At 34.6% G+C, this 17,249-nt stretch overlaps 4 protein-coding genes across 4 annotated transcripts; 3 read left to right on the top strand and 1 right to left on the bottom strand.

Annotated features, from left to right (window-relative positions):
* Nucleotides 1-983: 983 nt before the first annotated feature.
* On the top strand, nucleotides 984-1,604 carry Pfdn6 (prefoldin 6). Its single transcript, XM_075306310.1, has 2 exons — nucleotides 984-1,165; nucleotides 1,233-1,604. Exons 1-2 carry the CDS (start codon nucleotides 1,093-1,095, stop codon nucleotides 1,535-1,537), a joined length of 378 nt encoding a protein of 125 aa, XP_075162425.1. The 5' UTR covers nucleotides 984-1,092; the 3' UTR covers nucleotides 1,538-1,604.
* Nucleotides 1,605-3,129: 1,525 nt separating this feature from the next.
* Nucleotides 3,130-5,108, top strand: Grasp65 (Golgi reassembly-stacking protein 2). Its single transcript, XM_075307788.1, has 2 exons — nucleotides 3,130-3,325; nucleotides 3,390-5,108. The coding sequence occupies exons 1-2, from the start codon at nucleotides 3,263-3,265 to the stop codon at nucleotides 4,764-4,766; spliced, it is 1,440 nt and encodes a 479-aa protein (XP_075163903.1). The 5' UTR covers nucleotides 3,130-3,262; the 3' UTR covers nucleotides 4,767-5,108.
* A 368-nt stretch (nucleotides 5,109-5,476) lies between these two features.
* On the top strand, nucleotides 5,477-12,320 carry Zmynd10 (zinc finger MYND-type containing 10). Its single transcript, XM_075307789.1, has 4 exons — nucleotides 5,477-6,040; nucleotides 6,099-6,516; nucleotides 6,603-7,045; nucleotides 12,158-12,320. Exons 1-4 carry the CDS (start codon nucleotides 5,589-5,591, stop codon nucleotides 12,210-12,212), a joined length of 1,368 nt encoding a protein of 455 aa, XP_075163904.1. The 5' UTR covers nucleotides 5,477-5,588; the 3' UTR covers nucleotides 12,213-12,320.
* On the bottom strand, nucleotides 12,256-13,311 carry RpS12 (ribosomal protein S12). The gene is made up of 3 exons (XM_075307790.1): nucleotides 13,154-13,311; nucleotides 12,814-12,948; nucleotides 12,256-12,740 (listed from the first exon to the last, which is right to left on the bottom strand). Exons 1-3 carry the CDS (start codon nucleotides 13,168-13,170, stop codon nucleotides 12,473-12,475), a joined length of 420 nt encoding a protein of 139 aa, XP_075163905.1. The 5' UTR covers nucleotides 13,171-13,311; the 3' UTR covers nucleotides 12,256-12,472.
* Nucleotides 13,312-17,249: the final 3,938 nt, after the last annotated feature.

Raw genomic sequence — 17,249 nt, 5'->3', positions numbered from 1 at the left:
TCGATAGTGCAGTTTATCGAATTTTTCTTGTGAGTTCAAAATGTAAAAAATTGATAACAACTTCTCACGGAATTTTCGCTTGCATATATGCATTTTTTATGGATAGCAGAAATTTCGTTAAGGTGAATACGATGTTCGAGGTTTCCACAAAAACATTAGATTACAAATACAAATATATATATATGAAGACGATTGTATTTTTATAAGTCTTATCAAATTATGGATGGAAAATATCCAGTGCGCATAATGCGTCTTATACGCTTTACAGACTATCAGTTATTCCGGACGGAATGTCGGTGTTTGTAAAGAATGACTAAATAATCGGTAAATGTGTTATCGATCCCATAAACATGCAGCAGTATTGATTAGGCAATATATGGGATATGTTCGACATGAGCACTGTCGTCCGGAATAACTGATAATCTGTAAAGCGCATAACAGATTATAAGTTTTTCCGGACGAAATGTCTGTGTTTGTAAAGAACCTCATGCGCTTTACAGACTATCAGTTATTCCGGACGACAGTGCTCGTGTCGAACATATACCATGTATTGTGCACATTATAAGTTAAGTCCGAAGGCATAATCGATACTGCTGCATGTTTATGGGATCGCTAACACATTTACCGATTATTTAGTCATCGCCGATAAGTAGTATCGATCCGACACATTGTAAGATTCTTTAGAAACACCGACATTCCGTCCGAAATAACTGATAGTCTGTAAAGCGCATTACAGGGTGGCCAATTGATGCGATTTGTCAGCGATGCCAAATAATCGACAAATGTGTTATCGACAAGCAGCAATATCGATTACGTCTTCGAGGTACACGAGCACTGTCGTCCGGATAAACTTATAGTCTGCACGGCACATAAGATGAGTACGATAGTCGGTTGTAATTTATTTTGTACGATTTTTCGTACGATACAACAAAATTTTCATTCCATCTCTACTGGAAAACATATGTTCTTTGTTGGTTATGATTCACACCCTGTTTCCCTGTTTTACTCTATCGTTTTTCAGAATAGGAGAGCATACATCTGCTGTAAAATTTATAAAATAATCGCTTGAAAATATTGAAACTAGGCCCAAAAATGAACAAAAATAGTGCCGCGTTGCTAAAGAAATTACAATCCGAATTGGATGCTTATCAAAACTTACAGAAAAGTATACTATACAATTTTGATATCGTCTCCTTCGCCCCTAACCATGCATTGTGTTAATTTTTTTGCAGCATGCATGAAATTGGTAAAACAACGTACATTGCTGGAAAGCCAATTGAATGAGAACAAATGCGTGTTGGATGAACTTAATCTACTTGTCCCCGACAATAAGGTCTACAAACTTTACGGACCGGTTCTGGTTAAGCAAGATCTTGAAGAATCCCGTCAAAATGTTGGCAAACGTATCGAATATATATCCAAGGAATTGAAGAGTTCAACAGACACTTTGGAGAGTGTTGAGAAGGACATGGGAAAACACCGTGAATCGGTGCAAAAATTACAACAGCAATATCAAGTGGCGATGGCAATGAAATAAATATAAATTTTATCCAATAAGAAATGATACAAAACAAATGATTGAAGAAATAAATTATTTATATATATTTATTTTAGTATATCAGCTCGACTGGGAGGTGACTTTCTAGCATTGTGCTAATAATTGGGGCGGTGAAGGTGCTTTGGGATGTGGTATTGGTTATGGATATTTACATCGTATACCACTTCAAGCTGGTAGTACTGCTGTCGCTCAGCCTCCAACAAGTATACCCACACCAACTTCAGTTCCGGCTTCGGTAGCATCAACAGCTACAGTTCCAGCTACAACAAGTACCGTTATTTCACCAACATTGCCATATGTGCCTCCATTGAGCAATGGGAGGTGACTTTCTAGCATTGTGCTAATAACATAATCCAAATCGTTGGGCGATAAAAACTAACTGCATGATGAAAATTATTGCGATCAGGGATTCCTTAACCAAATATAGATGATTATCACTTCGATTTAGTTTCAGCCACTCGCAACTGAATATTATTAATTCAAAGATTTAATTTTTAAGAAATTGCGTGGATCACTCCATAAGACTAATATTACTGCCGTAAAGATTTCTCGATGCCAAATTGTGCCCCTGGAATTTCCTCTATAGGTGCATTCCGGGCTTTAACAGGAGACCTTTAAATTCGAATATCAGTCTACAAAATTTCAACCGAGGAATTGTATAGGCCGCATCGAATTGAAGTGTATATTCCCAATGTATAAGGTGGACAATCTATATGACAAGAAGATACGTTCATGCTTCTTTAAAATCAAAACAAGAAGAAATATCAGTACCGTTTCTGACTACGTATAAATCCGGCATTTACCTCTAGCGAATATTTCATGAATCGTTATTGATTGTTTAAATTTCCCATAATAAACAAATACATAAAAAAATACATTACTTCCGCAGGAGGTACAGAACTAGCTCTAGCACTACTAAAAAATGTAAATATTTCATAAAGGTGGGTGGTATTAAGTTCGAGTTTAGCCGCTAAAATTGCCATTTTTTCAAGATTACTTTTCTTTAATAATCCATTTTAAGGAATACAAACTTTGTGAAAATTTGCTTTGGGCTATTTCTCCATCAAGTTATAATAAAATTTGCAACAAATATGTATAATTGTATGCCTTTTCTTACTGGTTTAGTTTTCACTTTAGCGGCTAAACTCGAACTTAATACTCACCTTAATGTAGGAAAAACTAACTTGGTACTATAGCTATTTATGGGATATTTATATTACATTAGTTAAACCTGGAATGCACCTCGGGTTTAAGTAAGCGATAGGAGAAGCATTTGAATTTTTATTACCGACAGTTTTGTTCGCATTGTTATCGATTTTTACTTGGCTTCAAAGCCCGATATGCAACTCTATTGTCTCCCAATGTGTTCCTTATGAGAAAAATTTAAACAATTGATCATTTCTACAGGAAAATTAACTAGGGATATCTCATGTATAGTAAATTTACTCTTCACCCTGTCTTTTATTTGAAATCGAATGTTTTACGCGTGTTTTATTGTATTTTATTTTAGCGTTTTTTAATTTTCACAGTAGTAAGCACTGCTAAATGTCAAATATGTCATATTTATTGAGAGTGAGAAAGAGGTAGAATTATTTTTCTTATAGTGCCACGCAATTATTAAGCTGTTCAGATATTTTGTTCTACATATACTTTCATTGATACACATTAAGGACGAATTTGTATTAGTTCCTAGATAGCTTACAAATGGGATCCGGGCATAGTGTTGAAATTCCTGGGGGAGGAACCGAAGGATACCATGTATTAAAGGTTCGTCTTAATTAACGATTTTTTCTCCCTGTAAAATGTTTAATTCCATCATTAACTATTCAAGGTTCAAGATAATTCTCCAGGACAGAAAGCAGGCTTGGAAGCCTTTTTTGATTTTATTATTGCAATAGCTGGAACTAGATTGGACCAAGACAATGACATGTTGAAAGAGTTATTGAGGCAAAATGTAGATAAGCCTTGCCGGCTTGTAGTGTATTCCAGTAAAACTCAATCGGTGAGAGAGCTGACACTTACCCCAAATTCAAGTTGGGGCGGACAAGGATTATTGGGAGTTAGTATACGGTTTTGTTCATTTGAGGGGGCCAATGAACACGTATGGCATATATTAGAAGTTTACCCAGATTCGCCAGCACAATTAGCTGGTTTAAGGGCATACTCTGACTACGTCATTGGGGCTGACGCTATACGGCATGAAAATGACGATTTATTTACACTGATAATGACCCACGAACAACAACCTTTAAAAATGTATGTATACAATATTGATGACGATGCCTGTCGTGAAGTGACAATTAAACCCAACTCTAATTGGGGCGGTGAAGGTGCTTTGGGATGTGGTATTGGTTATGGATATTTACATCGTATACCACTTCAAGCTGGTAGTACTGCTGTCGCTCAGCCTCCAACAAGTATACCCACACCAACTTCAGTTCCGGCTTCGGTAGCATCAGCAGCTACAGTTCCAGCTACAACAAGTACCGTTATTTCACCAACATTGCCATATGTGCCTCCATTGAGCAATACCTTTGCTCCAACGGTGACAACAGCTTCACAACCCCCCCAACCACCACAACAGAGTGTTTTTAAACAATATTTCAATCCGGATGATAACACTCCAGAGCTATTAACTGGGGCGCAAACACCTTTACCAATAACCCAAGATACAGAGCAAGTGAATAACTCTGTAGCATCTGAAGAACCTATCGAGCAAGTCGATGAAAAACAAGCATCTCAAAATCCACCACAAATCATGACAACAACAACGGCAACAGCAACAGCAGTACCAGCAACGCCAATGCCAACTGTTCCACCACCATCAAATTTGTACATACCCGGAGTTATAGAACCGCCAACTACAAGTAATTCATCGTCAGTTCAGCTACCATACCCCCAAGCTACAGCCCCTCCCCAGATGATACCCACTATGGAAGCATCGAACAATATGATTCCAATGTATACAACTGGTGTCCAACAACAATATATGTCATCTCCGGCTGCACTTTCGTATCCAGCAGCTCAAACTATTGCCAGTTATCCACAAATGCAAATGCCTACTGGATATCCAACACAACTACCCCAAACTCCAATGCCGCCACAAATGGCGGCTTATCACCATCAACAACAACAACACATGCAATCTACACCACCCACAATACCTAACCCTTCTAATGCTACCACAACTACAGCACTTACCAATTAAGCAATTTATTTATTTTGTTTGGTTTTCTTGTTTTTATTCTTGCTTTTTTTTTCTTTTTCCATTTTTCTCCTATGAAATGTACACATATATATACCATATAAGATGTGCGAGAAAAGAAAAATAATTTTTACTATCAGTTTCTCCTCGTTTATATGCTACAACTGAATGCATTAAACTGTTTCCGTTTAAAGTAAATAATTTTCAATAGGTTCTATATTAATTATATATTAAAATACTTATCGTTTATTGTATTTTTTATGTCTTACAAACAATTAATCTATATGTACACTTTATAAATATACATAATTTAATAATAAAAAATCGCAAAAAAAATAGAAGAAAGTTTTATTTAATTTTACAAAGCGTTTTGCTAAACCAGAACAACAACAGTTCACTTTACTTTAATGTATCATTGAAATGTTCGTTTACTTTGATCGTATATTTCAAGTTTAAGCAGAGCCTCTACCGAATTGTTCTTGAACCTATGTATGGCCTCTTTCAACAAAACCATGAATAAATAGAAAACACTTTTTTCCTTTTTTTTTCTTTCAAACGCAATTTCCAAAAAGTCTCCCTCATATGAGACTAAGAACAACTAATGATTTAATGGGTAGATAAATTATGCATTCCTTGTAAATTATGACTTTCGAATCACTTGTTTTTTTGTTTTAAAATGTAACCCCTATTAAGGTTTCCATCCACTGACAAAAAGCAACAACATTATAAACAAATCCCTAGCAACCAGTTCAGTTTGTTGGATAGTAATTTTCATTAGAATTAGAGAAGTCGAAAGAAGAAGCCAACAATTTATATATTTTAAGAATGGCAAGCAACTTTGTGTTTCCAGAGGAATTAACTTTTTTCGTTGAGAGTATTCGTCCCTTTCAATTATGTGATATTGGCTCAGAAAAATGGTTAGATGCCCATGAAATAATAATTAAACTTAGTCAGCAAGCAAGCTTGGAGGCTGCAGAGGGCCGTGAAGAGGAAGTTAAAGAAATGCTGATATCTCGGGACAAATTGAAAGTTTTGATACACGAAGCCTACTGTGTTCTCTTGTGGAAAACGAAAGTTTTGCCCCATCTCCTCGATATCGACCCTAATCCACAGGCATCGTTTCTTATATACACCGTTCTCTTTCATGAAGCTGCTGCTATAACCCTTCTAGATACTTCATTGTATCATTCAAGTGGTTGTGAAGCTTTACAGGACACTGTTTTAGACTTGATTGACTATTGTGCCAATGGTTGTGCACAACTCATTGGATTAGTTAGGTAAGAGCAGCAAATGTTATAGAATTTCACCAACACAAATTTCTTAACAATATTTTAGCATGGGTTATCATGAGAATTTCAATAATGTTGATGTGGATGAAGCTATACTCAGTGAATTGGAACGCCAAAAACGAGATTTGATATATAAAATAGGCTTTCGTTGTATATCCATACTGTATTACTTAGCCGACAGCATTTCCTCTTTGCCATTAAGTGCGGCCCGACGTATGGTTGTCACTCATGATATTATTTGGTTAATGGCAGATATACTAAGTTTTCGACCATGGCAAAGACGGGGACAGAAAGGCATTGAAAATTTTATAAATGAAAAATGGTCACCAGTACAGGGGGAAGAAGTTTCCAAAGTTCATAAACATGAAGCTCAAGTGTGGCTATGTTTGCGGCAACTATTGTTAAATAGGAACATTATGGAATGTTATGAACTAAATGAGGAGCGACGTAAACAATTATGTAAGGTAAATATACTCAATATACTCTAAATAAACTCACTAATAATGCTATAGTTAAATTTATATATAAAATAATCCTAATGTTTTTTTAGTGTTTGGGAATGATGTATGAATCTTTGTTGGATCAGTTGCCACCGCTTATAAACCTTAAACAATTTCTATGCCAATTGTCCATATCGAGCCCTCACACAAATAATAAACGTAGTTCCGAAAAGACCAACCTAATATTGGAAGAAATCCCTGAAATCAAAGAAAATCTTATTGGTGAAACTGAAAAACATGGTGGTTTTTTGGGTATTGCACAAGTTCAAGAAAAAATTTTCCTATTAAATGATAAGGCACATATTTTCAATATTGCCCAGCGCTTAAATACGGCCTATAATACTGATTTGCTGGCTGAAATGGAAGAGAGAACAGAGGTGAGAAATGAGCGGGAAGCCAAAGGAGACGAGACCAAGAATAATATATGCAAAAATTGTTCGAATATTGCAGAAAATAAATGTTCCAAATGTAAAACTGCATACTATTGTTCAAGGTGAGTAAATTGAGATCCATAATTTAGAGGTATGTGAGGGAAATATAACGGAATTTTTCGTTTTATTACACAAGGGAACAAAATTGAACTTTTTTGTGTTTATTTGAAATTTATAGCAAATTTTTACTAATTTGAGGTCGCTGAATTCAAATCTGAACTTTGTTCTTTTTATCAGCTCGACTTTTTGAGATATACCGTTATGTTGAACATTTTTAAAAAAATTTAATTTTTTTCTTCAAAACTTGAACGATATCTCTCAAATTGCAAAATTGAAAAACAATGTAAGCACGGCTTAAAAAGAATATTGTTTGGGATTTTCGATTATTCCAATATATGTAGCGGAAGCGCCTTAATTTTAAACATAACGGTATATCTCGAAAAGTCGAGCTGATAGAAAAAAGTGCAGATTTGCAGCGTCCCAAATAACCTTCAAAACAACATTCAATTCTTAATCAACAGAACCATTGTTCCCTTGTGTTATCATATGGATCTTCCACAAGTACCTAGTAGCCAAAATTTATTTATTTACAAAATTAGACTTGTAATATAAGAATAATATTAGAAGGATAGCAGCATTTTCTACAGAAGCCATCAGCTAAGAATAGTAGCCAAAGTATTTATCAGATTTAGATGAAATTTGGCGTGCTGAAATAAGCCCATACTGATCCAAATAGGTCCTATTATAACTCTAATCTCCCAAATTTACATATTGACTTTAGTTTTTGCAGATCCATAATTTCAATAGATTCTAATGTGTTGTTTGGGATCCGTAAAATTATACCTAAATATTTTCTATGTCGAACCATATTTCCATATATGATACTCTTATGGACTGTCTCCCCTTTAATTGGACTTTTTGGACACCTTCAAGTAAAACACTTGAAATTTGTTACTCATGTCCTTTAAGACCTAAAAGTTGGGTTATATGGATGTTCTCTAAAACTTAATACATGACTATATACAAAATGCAAGCAACCAACATGAGTAGGTAGGTTAGGTTCTTTTGTTTGTTCTAGCGTTTTTTAAGACTGGACCAAAATTTTTTCAAAATTGGACTAAAATTCGAACCAGCGGGCCATTTTTCCCAATTAAATTAATATAATTTAAAAATTTTCCAAAATTTTACTTCGATAGAAAATTTTGTGAAATTTTTATTTCTATTGAAAATTTTTATTTTTAATTATTTGAATATTTTATCAAAATTTTATTCTATAGAAAATTGTCTCAATATTTTATTTCTGTAGAAAAATTTTATAGAAAATTTTGTCAAAATTTTATTTCCATTTCCCAAATTTTATTTCCATTTTGTCAAAATTTTATTTCTATAGAAGATTTTGTCAAATTTTATTTCTATAGAAAATTTTCTCAAATTTTTATTTCTATAGAAAATTTTCTCAAAATTTTATTTCTATAGAAAAATTTCACAAAATTTTATATCTAGAAAATTTTGTAAAAATGTTATTTCTATAGACCAAATGGCAACCCTGAAAAGCACCCTGCATGTTTCGAATGTGGTAGTCCTTATATAGTGGTATCCGTTATTTTGGGTATACCCATTTTTATACAGATCTACAAAGTTTACTCTCATCAAGGACACGTAGTGAAAACATTGTGATCCAACATCATAGACTTTATCGAATATAGATAAAATATTTAAGAAATGCTTTTTGCATTTTTATGCAATTTCTTTTAAAGTTTTCTTCATTTTTGTGGCTTGGGAGTCAATATAACATTAGAATTCCAAATAAGATATTTTCGTTAAAAATAAACAGCTTGGTTTTCTTCTGATTTTCTGGTGTATGACGGTTATTCATTCATTTTCTATAATAATGATAAACTAATAAATCTTCAAATTAGCCTGTATATCACCTGTCTAATTGTAATTAATTGCTTTAATTTTCAATGGTTGCTTTTTTAATTTGTCTACACTATTAGAACTAATTATTATACCATTCCGCACTGGAATTTCTTATACTGCACTCTAGAAATGAAATTTCGTTATTTCTAAATTCTCAGCTAGCCTTTTTGTAGAAATATCCCTACTCTATGCTTTCCGCTCAATGCTCTGTGGAGCACTTGTAGCTTTATTTTGCTTTCCTTCAGGTTACTCACTGACCATTTTCATTTCCTTTTGTGTTCAAATAATTATAGATTTGATGGAAGAGAAGCAAAGATAGACATTCCTTTGCCTTTTGTATGGTTGTTTGGCTATTATCTAAAGGTAAACATGGATGTCTTTTTAAAAATGAATCTAACCATTCCTCATCGGCTGCAGCATTCAAGGACCACTGTGTAGGAATCTTTTTTTGATTTTTATACGCGATAAGATAGGCAAACTTCATCACATCATTTCGGCTGAGATTGTATTTATGCTGTGCCAAAGTTTTTATATATTCGGCTAGAAATATCTCCTCTTCGTTGGTAAAAACCTCGTTTTCCTCGTTCACTTTGGTGGCTTTGCTATTAGCGGCTTCAAGAACTTGTTTCCTTTTTTTGTAGTGTCTCCATAGAGTTGTTTTGGCTATCATATGCTTTTTTGCAGCCGTTTCTATGGTCATTCCGTTTTCAATATCGAAAATTGCAGCATTTATATTTTCTATGTTCATAATAGGCCGTTTTATAATACCGGATTTATTTCTGGGCATAGTTTACTTTTTAATGTTGTTATTAGGAACTTACAAATGTCAAATCTACGATGACATTCGACGCCATTTGCAAAATTTTGGAAGTCGATAAATTTCTGCCACCCTGTGTAACTTGTTTCAAAGTGGATTTCCGTTATCCTTGACAGTATAAATTTAAAAACCATAAACATGGTCTCTAAGTCTCTAATACAAATTCTGCAAATGAAAATCGAATAAACACTAAAATATGACATGATATTTTATGCATACTATGAAATAGGCCTCCTTGAAAGAATTTCCCCAAATTGGATGAATTAACGACCTAATGAAGGCTACAGAAATTGTTCCCCAAAATTCAATAATTTTTATCGGCATGTCTAGATACGATACGTAAATTATATAAAATTCCTTGGTATGCTAAACACACTCTTTAAGTAGCTGCAACAAATCACCCTAACCTAAGAGGAGATCCAGTTTCAAAAAAATAATAATAATCGGCCGAAGCTAATTACACTGGTTTACATGGACCTTTCTGGCAGAAAAGGCCCATTGTAAAATACGATTTTTTTTTTTTTGCTTTTTCGCATCGATATTTTTTGAACCACTTAACTTATCACAGATCCAATTATACACGATTATTTGTCATCTTAATACCTTTCATTTATGTACCAACAATGATATAATCGGACATTTCTAACTCGAGATATAATTTGTTTAGTGAAAAAAGAGCGAAAAAACTAAAAATTATGGGATATCTCAAAAACTGTTCCATAAAAAAATTTTTAATTTTTTTTTTGAATTCAGCAGCATAAGAAAAGTGGACTCTCATCAAGTGTACATTTCCAGTGTAAATTAGTGTTATTTTCCTAAAATTTCTAACTAAAGAGGTTTGGAGTGTTTTAGTGCAGTATTAGCATATTTTATTGAACAAAGGCATAAAACCAACAAAAGGTTTCAGTCCATGCCTTATAATATGCTTCTAGAACATACTGGCTTTTTAGTATTCGAAATTCAGTACTTTAATATCTCCATTCAGACTCGATCTTCTTTCGGAAAAAAAGACGCTCCGATATACTGACCACTTGTTCGCTGGCCGCACTTTTTTTGTGTTCTTAAATGTTGAAAAGGAAAACTCTTCCAATATTCAAATATGTTACCGCTAAGTAGCATAGTAGGCTCCGAAATATATGAATCAATTTTTTTACTCTTCTCAATTGTATTAGGCATATGGAGTCATGTTTTTCCTATATGGAAAAACATGTTTTGATTTGGACAAATTCAACACAAGGAAAATTAGATATGATATAAATTATTTAAAAAAGCTACGGCTTCGGTTAATCGATCTCCTGACACCGAATGCCGATTCTTTGGTGGAGCTCTACTCTACTGATGCATTATTCGAACGTTGAAAATCAATGAGAAGGAACTGGTAATTCCATACTGTAATTATAAGATTATTAATATCTTGTTGTATGTGAAAACTCTAAAAGTCAATAAATAATTCCTAGAAGACCTGAAAGAGAAATTTATCCTATTACTAAATGTCAATTCGGGGCATGTAATATCACCACTAACCTACGCCAACGTTGCCGCTGACTTTTTTGAAAAAGTCCCAGAAAAAGACCCAACGAAAGAGTCAAAAAAGTGAAAAAGAGCCAAATTGAAAAAATATATATTTTATTGAAAGAAAAACTAAATAAAAATTCAATAGTACATTCATTAAACAAAATCTAAAATAAAAAATAAGCCGAGTTCAATTCAAGTGAAAAAAAAAACATTTTTGTTTGAACTTTAAGTTTGAAGTTTTTAATTCGCAGAAAAACTTTTGCGGCATTTTTTCAGTTAATCCTGAATTCGGAATCCTCTTCTAGGCCGGTATCAAACAAATTAAGTGGTGAAAATCACATGTCTGAACTTTTAGTCTATTTGTTAGTTTATTTTGCATAGGGGTTAACTGAGTGGTAAAGTAAATATATACATATATGCTACGAAATACATAAATTTGGATATAATGGTTCATTAAGTATATTTTCTACGGAGGCTATTTCTCGTGGATTAAGCTCATACCATAGATATGGAGTTAGTAAATAAACTGTGGGTGTGAATTCTCTTTTTTTTTCTAACGCATTTAATATCCGAATTGCTAGACTATTAGCTACGAGAAACGACAAAAACCGACGAATATTTAGAAAATCCTAAAGGATGCTAATATACATGCACATACACCCAAAGAAATTTGTTAGTAGGGACAGCAGAAAAGTCTGCTAAAGCAGCAGAAAGTCTGCTGAAAAAGGAACAGCAGTCACTGTTTGCTGAAATAGCAATTTTTTTAAGCTCGATTACAGAGTCGATCTCGGTATTTTTGTTTTTACCTTTTGTAGTTCAAGATTCATTCACATATTTGCTTCAGATCTCACTGCTAATCAAATGTAATGTAATATTCATAAGTAAATTGATCTTACCTTTTCTCAATTCTTCTGTTTTCCAGAAAATGTCAACTGGATGATTGGCCCAAACATAAGACAACTTGCATTCCAATATAATCCCGAAACTTTGAAATATCGATTAACACACTAGGAGGAACGCTTATTCTTTCTTTTTCAAAATTTTTGTTTTATTATCATTAAAAACGTTTCAACACCTAAAAAAAATGTTGTTTCACCTTTAAGTCTATTTTATATTAGGGTCTGCCACTATGTTGATGTAAATTTGGTTGATGGTTTTTGATAAAAACAAAAACAAGCAGCATCGTTATCATGTCAAATGAACCCCGTCACAGAACTAATCCAATGTAGGTGGCAGTTTAACTGTTTTGTCTGAGGTGCTCCTTGACGACATCCAAAGCTTGGGTTTCCTCACCGAAGTCCTTGATGACAACAACGGAACAGCCGCAAACCTTACGGGGCTTGCCCTCCTTGTCGATTTTACACAAACCGGACCATTCACCCAATTTCTTGTGGGAATCCACACGGATCAATGGGATTTGATGTTCGTGGCAGAGAGCAGTAACGAGCTTCTTGTAGTTGGGTTCGTCAAAAGACTCAGCCAAGATACACAAAACAGCCTGACGCCTGAAAAACATAAAAGACAAAAACAATTTTAGAAAATTGTTGTTTATTGGAAATATTTCCGCAAATAACTTACTTGTCCAAAGCTTTGCAAGCCTGGTGAATACCATGGACAAGACCGTCAGCAATGAGGGATTTCTTCAAGACTTCTTGCAAAGCTTGATTAATGTCCATGGCGCCACCAACGGCGGGAGCAGCAGAGGGAACATCTCTAATGAAAGCAACATGAAAATACAAATATGTTATTAAAGATATAAAAAATAACTCGACGTATATTTGTTAAGCTCCAGTACTATGCAAATTAAAGTTCATATTTTCCAACGACCCATGGTTTATTTCATGTGTTTGTCATTGTTTATGTTTCAGAATCTTCTTACACTGTATAGAAACTCGGGGATTGTTTAAATATAACTTACACGTCAACGTCAGCCATTTTTTAATGTATTTGTCGTCCTTGAACTGAAATTACAAAAACATTCTTGTATTAATTCACTGATGGTCATCGTAATTGAAATATTTTATTAGAAAATCAGGATAGAAAATCTTTGCTTTCCTACCTTTTTGACAACCGGAAAGAAAGAGAGGTGTTTTTGCGGCCAACTTCATGTTGTCACATCTGACATTTTCGTTAAGTTTTGACAGTTGAAAATTGGGCATAGAAAAAGCTAAAAACTATGTAATCATCGTGGCAGTTTACATTTCAACCGATTGGTTCAAGTGAAGACTAATGCGCTTTACAGACTATCAGTTATTCCGGACGACAGTGCTCGTGTCGAACATATCCCATATATTGTGCACATTATCAGTTAAGTCCGAAGGCATAATCGATACTGCTGCATGCTTATGGGATCGATAACATATTTACCGATTATTTAGTCATCGCCAACAAGTCGTATCGATCCGACACACTGTAAGATTCTTTACAAACACCAACATTCCGTCCGGAATAACTGATAGTCTGTAAAGCGACGGTGCTCGTGTGGAACGTATCGCAGATGTTGGCCACACTATAAGTTAAGTCCGACGGCATAATCGATACTGCTGCTTGTTAATGTAGTCGATAACACATTTATCGAATATTTAGTCATCGCCGACAATTCGTATCGATTGGCCACACTGATAGTTTTTCAAATATTTTTCCAGACACGCTGCCTCCATTGAGAATAAAAGCACTGGCTGATAGACGCTACAACATGTAACTTGCAACTTGTAACTCAACATCTATATTTTATTAATGCATAAAAATGTGTTAAATGTGATGTGATAGTCGTATAAATGTTATATTTATGAGAATTTATAAATGTTTAATAAAATTAATAAACATCTAAACAATCGTGTTTTACTTGACCACAATGATTCTTTTATAACTATCTTAAAATGCACTTTGTCTGATTGTTTCAAGGGGCTCTTATTGGCGTCCTTCTAAATGTATCCAGAATGGCACCTTATAATTGCACTCATGCGATACTTTTTTGTAGTAACTTGGCGTGGTACAACTTCTCAATAGTGACGGCGCTTTTCCGAGGAGTTTTGGATATCGTATACGACTGTTTTCGACGTAGTGGGGATTCTCAGAAGCGCCCCCAAATTCAAAAAATGTTGGCAGGGAGTAATCAATTCCTAAATTTTTATATTTATATATCAAATTGTTTTTGTAACGTAGTCTACATATAGTAGTAAGATATATACTTTGTAATAAGGTGTAATAATGTCAAGTTTTTGCAGTCCTTGATTGTTTCCTAATTATTTTTATAATTTTTTTTAAGTTAATTTACCCCCATTTTCATGAAGCTCCGTTAGTGTTCCGTTAGCTAACGAACTTTTAAACTGTACTATGGACATACCTGTCATCTTGCCTACATATTCCACATGCCAGTTAGACTTTTAACTGCGGAAAATTTTTCAGTTAAAGTTAACCGGAGAGAAGATATTTGCAATTTACTGTCTGTTAACTGGCAGTTAAAGCCAAACGGAGCTACAAGAAAATGACCGTTAATGTAATCCTTTATTTTGAGTATCCCTGTTACCGTATATGGCCATTTCGGCTTGGTTGTAAAATAAAATGTCTGTGTTTGAAAAATGGGGACAACAATTATGTCGTCGAATGTGATTAGGATAAAATCCAACTTTGAAATTATGGCAGGAGTTTTCCACAAAAGATCAAACTACATATTCCATCACAGTTGACGATTGTTATAGTGTCACTCAAGAGTCTATGTCAGCGATGAGGAAACAAATTCATCTTTGAAATGCTGGCATAAGGTGAGTACTATGTTCGAGTTTTTCACCAAAACACTAAATTAAAAGTGCAAAAATGTATATGAAGACGATAACAATTTTATCAAGTCTCTTCAAATTATGGATGGAAAAGATCCATTGTATTGATTGCCAACCATTTAATATTTCGAAATTAATTGATTAAAAAAAGTAACCGTGAAAATAAGCTTTAGCCTTTATTCATAAAGGCCGGTACTCTGTTCGGTTTTCGCGTTGAAACTCCATACAAAACCAAAAAATGCGAAAAATTTGCGAAATTTTTTCCATTTGTGATACTTTGTTTTTTCGTGTTGAAAAACTGACGTTTATAGCACGGCGCCATTTGCAATGTGAATTAAGAAATAATTTATTTATTAAAAACTATTTGTGCGGGTTTATAAATCAAACACGGACCATATTTTTGTTCCGAAACTATACAAAGGATCAAAGGAATAGCAGATCAATTGCCCAAGGCAAAATAAAATGTTATTTTGTAAAAACAAGCAACACCACCAACTTAATCCAATATCGCTCCCTGTGAAATAGCGCTCCAAGCTACCTAAAAAAACACCGCTTTCTATGTGCGAAATAATGGTTTCCATAAAAATTTTTCGCAAGAATGAACATAGTACCGGCCTTAAGGCTATTTTACAGGGAGCGATATTGGATTAAGTTGGTGGTTGTTGCTTGTTTTTACAAAATAACATTTTATTTTTCCTTGGGCAATTGATCTGCTATTCCTTTGATCCTTTGTATAGTTTCGGAACAAAAATATGGTCCGTGTTTGATTTATAAACCCGCACAAATAGTTTTTAATAAATAAATTATTTCTTAATTCACATTGCAAATGGCGCCGTGCTATAAACGTCAGTTTTTCAACACGAAAAAACAAAGTATCACAAATGGAAAAAATTTCGCAAATTTTTCGCATATTTTAGTTTTGTATGGAGTTTCAACGCGAAAACCGAACAGAGTACCGGCCTTTAAAGGGTGATTTGTTAAGAGCTTGATAACTTTTTTTTTAAAAAAAACGCCTAAAATTTGCAAAATCTCATCGGTTCTTTATTTGAAACGTTAGATTGGTCCATGACATTTACTTTTTGAAGATAATTTCATTTAAATGTTGACCGCGGCTGCGTCTTAGGTGGTCCATTCGGAAAGTCCAATTTTGGGCAACTTTTTCGAGCATTTCGGCCGGAATAGCCCGAATTTCTTCGGAAATGTTGTCTTCCAAAGCTGGAATAGTTGCTGGCTTATTTCTGTAGACTTTAGACTTGACGTAGCCCCACAAAAAATAGTCTAAAGGCGTCAAATCGCATGATCTTGGTGGCCAACTTACCGGTCCATTTCTTGAGATGAATTGTTCTCCGAAGTTTTCCCTCAAAATGGCCATAGAATCGCGAGCTGTGTGGCATGTAGCGCCATCTTGTTGAAACCACATGTCAACCAAGTTCAGTTCTTCCATTTTTGGCAACAAAAAGTTTGTTAGCATCGAACGATAGCGATCGCCATTCACCGTAACGTTGCGTCCAACAGCATCTTTGAAAAAATACGGTCCAATGATTCCACCAGCGTACAAACCACACCAAACAGTGCATTTTTCGGGATGCATGGGCAGTTCTTGAACGGCTTCTGGTTGCTCTTCACTCCAAATGCGGCAATTTTGCTTATTTACGTAGCCATTCAACCAGAAATGAGCCTAATCGCTGAACAAAATTTGTCGATAAAAAAGCGGATTTTCTGCCAACTTTTCTAGGGCCCATTCACTGAAAATTCGACGTTGTGGCAGATCGTTCGGCTTCAGTTCTTGCACGAGCTGTATTTTATACGGTTTTACACCAAGATCTTTGCGTAAAATCTTCCATGTGGTCGAATAACACAAACCCAATTGCTGCGAACGGCGACGAATCGACATTTCACGGTCTTCAGCAACACTCTCAGAAACAGACGCAATATTCTCTTCTGTACGCACTGTACGCATTCGTGTGGTTGGTTTAATGTCCAATAAAGTAAACTGAGTGCGAAACTTGGTCACAATCGCATTAATTGTTTGCTCACTTGGTCGATTATGTAGACCATAAATCGGACGTAAAGCGCGAAACACATTTCGAACCGAACACTGATTTTGGTAATAAAATTCAATGATTTGCAAGCGTTGCTCGTTAGTAAGTCTATTCATGATGAAATGTCAAAGCATACTGAGCATCTTTCTCTTTGACACCATGTCTGAAATCCCACGTGATCTGTCAAATACTA

This window comes from Haematobia irritans, chromosome 4, assembly GCF_050003625.1.
Source record: "Haematobia irritans isolate KBUSLIRL chromosome 4, ASM5000362v1, whole genome shotgun sequence".
NCBI lineage: Eukaryota > Metazoa > Arthropoda > Insecta > Diptera > Muscidae > Haematobia > Haematobia irritans.
This window is presented reverse-complemented; position numbering and strand designations above follow the sequence as displayed.